Source organism: Papio anubis, chromosome X (assembly GCF_008728515.1).
Source record: "Papio anubis isolate 15944 chromosome X, Panubis1.0, whole genome shotgun sequence".
Lineage (NCBI taxonomy): Eukaryota > Metazoa > Chordata > Mammalia > Primates > Cercopithecidae > Papio > Papio anubis.
In genome coordinates, this window is record NC_044996.1 from 93,032,257 (window position 1) to 93,043,666 (window position 11,410).

Genomic DNA, 11,410 nt, shown 5'->3' on the forward strand with positions numbered 1-11,410 from the left:
ACTTTTCGCAACCACTTTTAGTTATTTATTCTGATTTTTATCTCCATACCTCCATAATATGTGGGCACTTAAAAAATCATTACTTTCAGACATTACCCGTTGATGTCCTGCTATGAGAGATGAGGATTTCTTTCTTTCTTTTTTTTTTTTTTTTTAATTTGTGTGTGTGTGTGTGTGTGTGTTTTTGAGACAAGAGTTCCACTCTTGTTGCCCAGGCTGGAGTGCAATGGCTCGATCTCGGCTCACTGCAATCTCTGCCTCCTGGGTTCAAGCGATTCTCCTGCCTCAGCCTCCCCAGTAGCTGGGACTAATGGTGTGCGATACCAAGCCTGGCTAATTTTTGAATCTTTAGTAGAGACGGGGTTTGATGATGTTGGCCAGGCTGGTCTCAAACTCCTGACCTCGTGATCCACCTGCCTCGGCCTCCCAAAGTGCTGGGATTACAAGCGTGAGCCACTGCGCTCGGGCTGAGAGATGAGGATTTAGATAATTTATATCAAGTTCAACTCCTTCCTGCTTCTAGTATAGTTTAGTTTTTCTGTGGGTTATTGAATAATGCCTTTATTTCCTGTTCCATGAACTACAGACAATACTTCTAAACTAGAACTTTGTTAGATGAGAGAATATCCTTTCCTATAGCCCCCTTTCTCACCATTAACCTCCCAGCTTCTGTCATCTGGTCTTTTATATTGTCAAAACATAACGTTAAATTCTGTTCCATAATAATAATTGAGTTTTTTTATGTTTGTCTATAGTTGGGTTCTAAAAGTTGACAAGCAATAAACAGCTGTTAATATGACTATGTATTCTTCATTGCAGAGCAAAGCAATGTACTTTTTTATACTTTTTTCTTGTAGCAGCTTTCTATTTTTTCTGAAGTTTCTAATTCTGTTTTTCCTCTTTATCATATATTCCTTTTTTTTTTCCCCTCAAAATCTCCATTAGGAATTCAATCAAGTCTACTTTTTGCCCCTCAGGAGACCTTCCCAGAGCCCTCAATCTCCTTTTCAAATCTTAACTAGTTGCTTTCTAAGGTCTGATGCATAGCTGTCATCTTGTGGCTTCTCTTCACTGCTTTCTGTGGTTATATCCACTGTTTGCTCATTCCCAAGGTTTTTGTTTTGTTTGTTTGCTTGTTCCATTGTTTCGATGGAGCACATCATCAAGTAAGTTTCTCAGAAAGGTTGTATAGGAAGTAGACTTCCTCAGTCTTTGCATGTCTGAAAATATTTTTTGTTTGTTTGTTTGAGACAAAGACTCGCTCTGTCACCCAGGCTGGAGTGCAGTGGCGCGATCTCTGCTCACTGCAATCTCTGACTCCCGGGTTCAAGCGATTCTCCTGCCTCAGCCTCCTGAGTAGCTGGGACTACAGGCGTGTACCACCACGCCTGGCTAATTTTTTGTATTTTTAGTAGAGACAGGGTTTCACTGTGTTAGCCAGGATGGTGAAAATATTTTTATTCCATCCTCACACTTGGCTATAAAGTTTGAAGAGCAATGTCATTTTCCCTCAGAACTTTGAAGGTATTGTTTCACTTTCTTCTAGCATTCAGTTTTGATGATAAGATGCGTGATAGCAGTCTGAGTCTCATTGCTTTATAATTAACTTTCCCCATCACTTTTTCTCTTCTTTTTGGGACCTCAGTGACACAAATGTTAGATCTTTTATAGTAGCCTCACAGGTCCCTGAGGCTCTGTTCATTCCCACCCCCCAACCCCCGGTTTGTTTTCTAGATTGAGTAATTCGTATTGTTCTATCTTCAAGATCGTTGATTTTTTTCCTCTGTCCTCTCCATTTTGCTGTTAGCCTATCTGTTGAGGTTTTTGATTTTTTTGTATTTGTCAGTTCTAAAATTCCCTTTTGGTTCTTCTTCATGTCGTCTATTTTTTTGCTGACAGTTCCTACTTGTTTTAAGCATGTTTAAGCAAATTGTTGAGGCATTTTTATGATAGTTCCTTAAAAGCTCTTGTCAGATAATTTTAACATTTCTGTCATCTCAATGTTGGTGTTTATTGAGCATCTTTTCTCATTCAAGTTGAGATTTTCCTGGTTCTTGGTTTGATGAGTGATTTTTGATTGAAACTGGGCATTTTTGGTATTGCGTTGTGAGACGTTGGAGCTATTTAAATACTCGATTTTAGCTTGCTTCCTCAGATACCACTCTGGCAATGGAGAGGGCACATTGCCTCATTACTGCCAGGTGGGAGTAGAAGTCCAGATTCCCCACTCACTCTCTATTGATACCTCACGGGGAGGGTTTCCTAGTTACTGCTAGGTGGGAGTGGGAGTTCCAGCTGCCTGTGCAACCTTCTCTGACACCACCCCAGCAGAAAGGGAGGGGACAACCAGTTACAGCTAGCAAGGGTGGAAGTCTAAGCTTCCCTCTTGGCCTTTGCTGGTGGATAGGAGTGGGACTACAGCTTTCTTCTGTGGTGTTAGAGCAGTTATTATCTAATTGTTGGCTTCTCTAGCCCTAAGTCTGGGATATATGAGACAAAAAACAAACTCAGGGAACTCACCAGTATGTCACTTCTCTGCTACCAAGTTCCCTACCCGGTTTGTTGCCTTCTGTCCACCTTTCAGATTTTTGTGTTTATACATAATGTCCAAGTTCAATTTTAGCTGTATTTGGTGGGAAGCATAGGGAAAAGTACTTCTACTCCATCCATCCCTTCTCCTGTTTTATTGTTTTTGTTTTTGTTTGTTTGTTTGTTTGTTTTCAGACGAAGTCTCGCTCTTGTTCCCCAGGCTGGAGTGTAATGGTGTGATCTCGGCTCACTGCAACCTCCACCTCCCGGGTTCAAGCGATTCTCCTGCCTCAGCCTCCCGAGTAGCTGGGATTACAGGCGCCTGCCACCACATCCAGCTAATTTTTGTATTTTTAGTAGAGATGAGGTTTCACCATGTAGGCCAGGCTGGTCTTGCACTCCTGACCTGAGGTGATCCACCCGCCTCGGCCTCCCAAAGTGCTGGGATTACAGGCGTGAGCCACCGCGACTGGCCTCCTGTTATTTTTTCAGAATTGTATTCTTGGTATTCTGAAACTTAATAATTAGGTGTTTAGGTTTCAGATCTTTTGTCATTCATTGTGCTGGTCATTTGTTACATCCCTTCATTTAGAAGTCTTTTAACTCTGGGAAATTCTCACATAGTATGTCTTTGTAATTAAAGACATATTCCTTTTCTCCATTTCCTTTATTCTGTCTTTCTGGAAATCCTTAATGTTCGATGTTAGATCTCCTGAATTTATCTTTTGTAATTTTTTATCCACTCTCCTATTTTCCATCTCTCGCTCCCTTCCTCTTTCCCTCCCTCCCTCCCTAGCTTTGTCCCTCTCTTCCTTTCGTTTTTGTTTACTTTTTGAGAGAAGACTTAACTGTATCTTTCAACCCTTCTATTGCATGTCTTTTCATGTGGCAATCACATTTTAAATTTCTTAGTATTCACTCTTGTTCTCTTTTCCTTTCTTATTGCATGCTGTTCTTGTTTTATGTTCTTGTTTATGTTTTATCATCTTGAATCTGAAAATGATAGAGAGGGTATTTTTATATTTCTTTCTGTTCTTTGAGATATCTATTTCATTTGGATTATTTTTTCCTTTGTTTACTTATTTTGGTCTCTTTCAAGTTGCAGTCTTTTCTCAAATGCCTAGTGATCCATAGTTGTTTGCTGATATTTAAGAATGTAGCAATAAAAATCTGATCAGAAGCTCTGTGTATGGGGGCAGGATTAGGCAACTGGTGGCCTTCCTTTAGGATGACTAGAGAGCTAACTTGCTATGCTGCAGAGTCCCTGAATGCCAGGGTTTTCTCTGAGGTTGTTCAATTGCCTTAGCGAAGAACCCTTTGGTTTTTGCCTAATGGGTAGATACCTGGCTGCTGTGAATTGTGCACAAGGGAGGGGAAGGAGGATTCATGGTTTGATATGCAGCCTTCCCATTAAACTCCCTATTTTCAGCCCCACATTTGACTCCCATCCTTCATCATACCTGGCATTGTCAAGACGAAGACACTCCAGGCTTCTGCAGAGAAAGAGCAACTTCTTCCTCTGAAGCATCACCTCCGTGCATACTCCAGGCTGTGGCTTCCTCCACCATGCTCCATCAGTCACCATTCCTCCATTTACTTCCTATCTTCCAGAAATTTGTTGAAATCTCTCTTTTGCTGATGGACCTGTTCCCACTCTCTTCATCATTGTGTATTTATACCCTTTTTAATCCTTTACAATGATTTTAGCAGGGTCTCAGGAGGAAGTGGAGAAAAACACATGGTAAGTCTATCATCTTGACCTGGAAATCTACTAGTCTACTTTTAACTGTTTGGGGTTTTTTTGGTTTTGTTTTGTTTTGTTTTGTTTTTTCCAGTAATTATCTTTTTATCTCTGAATAATATACAGATTTTTCTTCTTTTTTATTTTTGAAACGGAGTGTTGCTCTGTCACCCAGGCTGGAGTTCAGTGGCATGATCTTGGCTTACTACAACCTCTGCCTCCTGGATTCAAGTGATTCTCCTGCCTCAGCCTCCCGAGTAGCTGGGATTACAGGCATGCACCACCACACTCAGCTAATTTTTGTATTTTTAGTAGAGATGGGGTTTCGCCATGTTGGCCAGGCTGGTCTTGAACTCTTGACCTCTGGTGATCCGCCCGTCTTGGCCTCCCAAAGTGCTGGGATTACAGGCGTGAGCTACCGTGCTCAGCCAATGTACAGATTTTTCTATTTATCAACTTTTATTGTTCAATTTTAGTCATTCTCTATTAACTTCCTGCTATTTATACCACCCAAATGCCTTTCCCATGCCTCCAATATAGCCATGTCACTAATTATATATCCTCTATTCCTTATCTTTCTACCTTTAACTAATAGACTTACTCTCCCTTTTCTCTCTTGTAACTTGTCATCTGCACTTTTACTTTTATATTAACAAGGTTAATAATATTTACACTCTGTTCTATAACCATAATTAAGTCATCCATACTTTGCCAGTAGGTCATTCTAAAAGTTTAAGGGCAATAAAGTGTTTACATTATGATGATGATGTAAATATTGTTCCAGAAAGATCCAATTAGTATATTAGGATTACATTGCTTTTCTTATACAGCTTTTTTTCCTTAGAGTTTCTAATTGTCTTTCTTTTTTTCCTTGCATTGTCTGACTTTATCACCTTCTTAAGTTATTCCAAATTCTCAAGGAAAGTATAAAATCATTTGAATCCCCTTTTTTCCCAGATACCTTCTTCCTGGAGTCCTCCGTCTTCCTGTTCCAATTTGGACTGATTGCTCTGTAGGCCTGCGGTGCAGCTGTCATCCTGGGACGTCCCTTCATTATTCTGGGTTGGACCCAATCTTTCTTGGACCCCATATCTTCCTCTTTCTTAGTTTACTCCCTTGTAGTGGACATTGTAGTTGTTCTGCAGCATCCGTTCCACTCCTCTCCCGCTGTGTAACAACTATGGGATGTGAGTGGGATTCACCCCACCACCAGCTCTAGGTGTAGGCCTTTATTGGTATAAACTGATCTGAGTAATTTCACCCTCCTAGCCACAGTGATGACTGGTTCAGGGATGACCCAATCACAATGAGGCTTAGGACTTTTATTCAGCTTTTGAGGGAGGAGATGACCTATCTTCCCTTGGATAAGAACAAAGAAGCATGTAGCCTGGTTGCTGCTGTTAGCCATCTTGTGAACATGTGGAAGGCCTACCTGAGGATGGAGCTGAAAAATGGAGGAGGCGGAGCCAAGAGAATCACAGAAATGGAACCATATTCCGGATCATGCCATGCCTGAAGTCTCCCTGCCCGTGGACTCTTCAGTTAAGTGAGCCAATGAATTGCATTTCCTATTCAAGACGGCTTGAGTTGGGTTTTCTATTGCTTGCCCCTGAAAGCATTCTAATTTATGTTTTCGGTTTTTTCACTCTGGAAAGGGGATGGGTGCATGTTTGGTTTATATGAGGTATATTTGCACTGTATTAGGTGGAAGCTTTTTTTAAAAGCATAAGTACGGGAGGAAGGCTATGTGTGGATGTTGGATGACCAAAGGAGTGAACTTTACTGTTCTCTAGCATCTAATTTCCCATTCTGTTTTTTGGGGGAATCCCTCCCAAATTGGGAGGCATGGCCCTATTTCCCACTATGGAAACTGATGGTGGTTAGGTATTTTCTTTCCCAGCCCGCCAGGCAACAAGGGCTGAATACTCTGTTCATGGCCTTGAATCTGCAACCAGCAACAAAAAGAAGGCAGGAATATACAAAATTAACAAAAGGATGATAGATTAGGAGAATATATAAGGAAGATAGTAAACCCAATAGGAAAATGGGCATAGGATATGAAGAGTAATTTATAGAAGGGGAAACTTGAGTTTATACAAGGGGAAACTTGAATATATTAAGAGCTTTTTCAACTCTGCCAATAATTAGAGAAATGAAATTAAAATAATAATGAGAAGTCACTACAGCAATGGTAACATGTAGAAAGCCAGATATTATCAAGGGCTGATGAGGATGTGAGGAAAAGGGCAACCGTGAGTTGGAATGTAAACTGGTACGGGAATTCCAGAGAGAGTTTGGCAGCACCCATGAAATTAAGTATGTGAATACCCTACAACCCAGCAGTCCTGCTTCTGGGCATATATTCCAGAGAAATTCTCACACAGGTCTTAAGAAAATATAGTTGAGGTTGTTCATGGCAGCACTGTTTGTGGTAGTGAGGAATCAGAAGCAATCAGGTGTTCACCACCATAGGACAGGATAAACAAACTGAATATTCATAGGATGGAAAACTATAAAACAAAAGTAATAAACTAGATTTACATATAGCCACATGGATAGATCTCTAAAATCCCCAGCATTGAGAGAAAAAAGTAAGAAACAGAATAGTATTTATAGCACAATTCCATTTACAGAAATGTAAAACAACACTGTGTATTTTCATGGATATGCATATAAATAAACATATGGAAGATGGATTGAAAGTATACATACATTAATTACACTGGAGAGGCTCACTAAGTTGGGCAGGAGAATGAGAGTGAGGATAGGGACTGATGGGGAAGAAGAAGAATAGAACAAATAAAGTAAAAGAGCAGCCTTCAGTGAACTGGTGATAATGTGCCATGAATTGCAGATTATGATTAACTAAACTCTGAAGTCCACAACAAATAAACCAAAACAACACATGTGAGGATGGTTGGAGCACCTTTGCAGGGGCATGTGCCAGTAGGATAAGGTCCACTGGTAGGAGCGGTGTGGGGAGCAGTGCCAACAGCAGCTTTCTAACCAGGCTGCTTCTACAGTGGACCCTTAGCTGTGGTTCCTGCTGCCTGCCTTCCTTGCTCCCACTCCATGTTCTCAGCCTGATTCTCCAGACTTCTATGAGCTACCTGATAACTTCACAATAAATCTCTTTTCTAGGCTGGGCGCAGTGGCTCACACCTGTAATCCCAGCACTTTGGGAGGCCCAGGCGGGCAGATCACCTGAGGTCGGGAGTTCGAGACCAGCCTGACCAACATTGAGAAACCCTGTCTGTACTAAAAATACAAAAAATTAGCCAGGCGTGGTGGCACATGCCTATAATCCCAGGTACTCGGGAGGCTCAGGCAGGAGAATCGTTTGAACCCAGGAGGCAGAGGTTGCAGTGAGCTGAGATCACACCATTTTGAGATGGAGTCTCACTCTGTCGCCCAGGCTGGAGTACAGTGATGTGATCTCGGCTCACTGCAACCTCCGCCTCCAGGGTTCAAGCGATTCTCCTGCTTCAGCCTCCTGAGTAGCTGGGACTACAGGTGCCCACCACCACGCCTGGCTAATTTTTGTATTTTTAGTAGAGATGGGGTTTCACCATGTTGTCCAGGATGGTCTCCATCTCTTGACCTCCTGATCCGCCTGCCTCAGCCTCCCAAAGTGCTGGGATTACAGGCGTGAGCCACTGCACCTGGCCACATCGTACATTTTGTTGGAGAACATCCTCGAGTAACTTCTTAAGAAAGGTAAATTTTGGGGTCTTTACATATCTGAATATGTAGTCATTATTTTACCTTCATATTTCAATGATAGTTTGGCTTTAGAATTCTATGTTAGAAACAGTTTTTCCTCTGAATTTTGAAGATACTGCTTTAGACTGTAGTGTCGCTGATTAAAAGTCACATGCTAATATTATTGTCATTCCTTTGCTGGCAACCTGTTTTCTCTACATCTGGAAGCTTAATTTTTTTTCTTCATACTTAGTGTTTTGAAATGTCACAATGATGTGCCCAGCAGTGGGGTTTTCCCTCATCTACTTTGCTGGGCACCTGGTGGGTGGGCCCTTTCAATCTGAAGACTCGTGTCCCCCTGCTCTGAGAAGTTGCTGTTTTATTTCTTTGCTTACTTTCTCCGTTCTTTTTAGAACTCCTGTCAGTTGGATATTGGATCTCCTGGATGATTATCTTCTCACATATGTATTTTCCATGTCTTTTGTTTTTTTAAATTCTATATTATGGGACCTTGTTTTGACTTTATCTTCTGCTGGACACCTTTATTTTGGTAGTCATTTTTCATTTCTCAGCATTCTTATTCTCCAAAGATGCCTTTTCATAGCATCCTTTTCTTCTTATTTTTAATGGATGAAGTATCGTCTATGTATGTGTACTTAATAGAACTTTGCTGGCATCTTACAGATAACAGAAGATAATTATCAGGCCAGACAGGAAACATTTCAAAGGATACCAGATATAACCTCTCCAGGAGAAGGTCACTTATGCCTTTCTGAGGAACACTGCCTACTGGCTGTCCCTCTCCATAACCTCCCAGTTTCATACCATGTGTGGGCAAGATTGTCTTCCACCACCATATGGCTCTCGCCATGTGCTCCCTGCCTGCAATCCAGGTCTCCAGCTCTCACCGTGGCATCAAAGAGAGGAGGCCATTTTCGCATTCTCTACTCCCAGGCCAACTGCATTTCCTGCTCCCATGTAACACTCGCCATATCAATTTTCTTTCTGGGATTCTAACACACCTGCCTCACAGTGGTGATCTGGGCTCCGTAGCCCATAAGAGGCCATCACAGTACTCAGCAGCACATGTCACAGAGTAGGTTGTTTTAAAGTTAAATAACCATGTATGTAGTAGGGCCAACAATCCAGCCTCATTCCTTTTTACAGTGCTTCCTCCAACAGGAGTCAATAGCAATTCAAATCTGCATGTCTCCTGATGTGGTCCCAATGGGGTATCTTCTGTGAGCAAAGGCCTGAGAAAAAATATGCACACATATCTCTCAAAAACAAACAATTTTCAGTTGGGCATTTTAGTCCCAACATGAATTGGGACTAAACATGAATCTAGTCCCAATTCATGTTTAGGATAAAAAATTAACTCAGTGGAAGCATAGTACTATAAAGGACACCCAGATAATATCAGTACACAGAACATTTAACATTCTAATCATAGTGGATATCTGCTGAGTGCTTACTCTGTGGCAGGCACTTGAGTTACTTTCATTTCATAAACAAGGAAAATGAAGCTCCCGGGTGTCATTTGCCCAGGGTCACAGAGCTAATAAATGGCAGACAGGAAATTGCACCAGGACTGTCTAACCACAGTCAACCAGTGTTAACTGCTACACAGAGCTGTCCTGGTTTCCATCGGCCACATTCAAGTTAATAGTGATAGCACAATTTTCTCTAAGATCAGTAGGTGTATACCTGAGATACCTCAGTCTAAGTAAAGAGCATATTCTGGTAAGTTTGCTTCCAAGGTGAATTGCTATCCTTTGCTCTGGAAATAGAAAACTATTACCAGCATTTATTTTTAAGATTTCTTTTTTCATAGAAACCATAACACTTTATTTTTTAATTTTAATTTAATTTTATTTATTATTTTTGAGACAAGTCTTGTTCTGTCGCCCAGCTAGAGTGCAGTGGCACAATCTTGGCTCACTGCAACCTTGGCCTCCTGGGTTCAAGCGATTCTCCTGCCTCAGTCTTTGGAGTAGCTGGGATTACAGGCGTGTGTCACCATGCCTGGCTAATTTTTGTATTTTTAATACAGACAGGGTTTCACCATGTTAGCCAGGCTGGTCTCAAACTCCTGACCTCAGGTGATCCGCTCGCCTCGGCCTCCCAAAGTGCTGGGATTACAGGTGTGAGCCACCATACCCGGCCTAATTTTTAATTTTTATCAAAGGAATACATATACATACTTAAAAAAATAAAACAGTGCTAAGATATACCTAATAAAACCCAGCAATATCCTGTCCTACTCCTTCCCACTGCCGGTCCTGCTCCCTAGAGGCAACTACTTCCAAATCCCTTGTTCCTTGCCACCTCCCACTCAGAGGCTGAAGAGCCAGATACTTTCTTAGCCTCCCTTGCAGCTAAGGATGACTACGTGACCTGGCTTTGGCCAGTGAGATGTTTGGCTGAGGGCCTTCTGAAAAAGTATTTGCTTTCCTGAGCAGAGGCACACATAGCTGATGTTGTCTGCTTCTTTCTTTCTGCTTTGAATATAGTCATGCCGTCTGGAGCTGTGATAGCCATCTTGTGACCACGTGGGGATGAGCACGAGGAAGAAGACAACATGTGAAGGGAGCAAGTCAGAAAGAGCCCAATTTCTTGATGGTATCATTGAGCAGCTGAACCCGTGCCACAGTTCCTGTTAACTGAAAAAATAAATAAAGCCATATGTGTTTAAGCCACTATCAGTTGAGTTTTTTGTTACTTGTAGCTGAAAGGATTTTTAACTGATGGACCACCATGGTTCCTCATCATATCCTCCCTCACTCCCTCCCTCCCTTTCTTCCTTCCTTCCTTCCTTCCTTGTCTCACTGCGACACCCAGGCTGGAGTGCAATGGCGCGATCTCGGCTCACTGCAACCTCCGCCTCCCAGGTTCAAGCATTTCTCCCGCCTCAGCCTCCCGAGCAGCTGGGATTACAGGTGCCTGCCACCACACCCAACTAATTTTTATATTTTTAGTAGACACAGGGTTTCACCATGTTGGCCAAGCTAGTCTCAAACTCCTGACCTCAAGTGATCCACCCACCTCAGCCTCCCAAAGTTCTGGGATTACAGGCATGAGCCACTGAGCCTGGCCACCATTATTTCCTAATTTAGCAATTTGAGACATTATCTCTTGACATCTTATGGTAGAACAGGATTTACCTCTTTTCTATCTCTTCCACACATACACCTACTTTCCCTCCCTTCATTCTTCCAATATGTTTATATCCCAACTTCTAGTAAATCAGTAGTCACTACAGAGCCAAGAAGTATACTATAATTACCTTTTTTTTCATTTTTTTATATTCCTGATTTTAATAATTGCTTGGTCTTTTCCCACACTTGAAATGTGCCTAGTCTTAGTTTTTCCCATTTGTTTCATCAGTTTGTTCATAAATCTTTTTTCTTCACAAATGTTCAAACCTATCAATCCATT

The 11,410-nt window shown here is 41.7% G+C and overlaps 1 protein-coding gene across 3 annotated transcripts in view; it reads left to right on the forward strand.

Moving 5' to 3' along the window:
• SMC1A (structural maintenance of chromosomes 1A) overlaps window positions 1-10,674 on the forward strand; it is a 62,495-nt gene extending 51,821 nt beyond the window's left edge. Inside the window, exons 23-24 of one of the 3 annotated variants that reach the window (XR_004180760.1) lie at window positions 5,228-5,816; window positions 10,486-10,674. Coding sequence is in view for 1 of the 3 variants with exons in the window: in XM_031660845.1 (XP_031516705.1) it covers window positions 5,228-5,489 (262 nt within the window). In the remaining 2 variants the exon portion in view is untranslated. Of the gene's footprint in view, window positions 1-5,227; window positions 6,442-10,485 lie in introns of those variants that run through there. The other 2 variants (XR_004180761.1, XM_031660845.1) reach the window with 2 other exon arrangements.
• The last annotated feature ends 736 nt before the right edge of the window (window positions 10,675-11,410 follow it).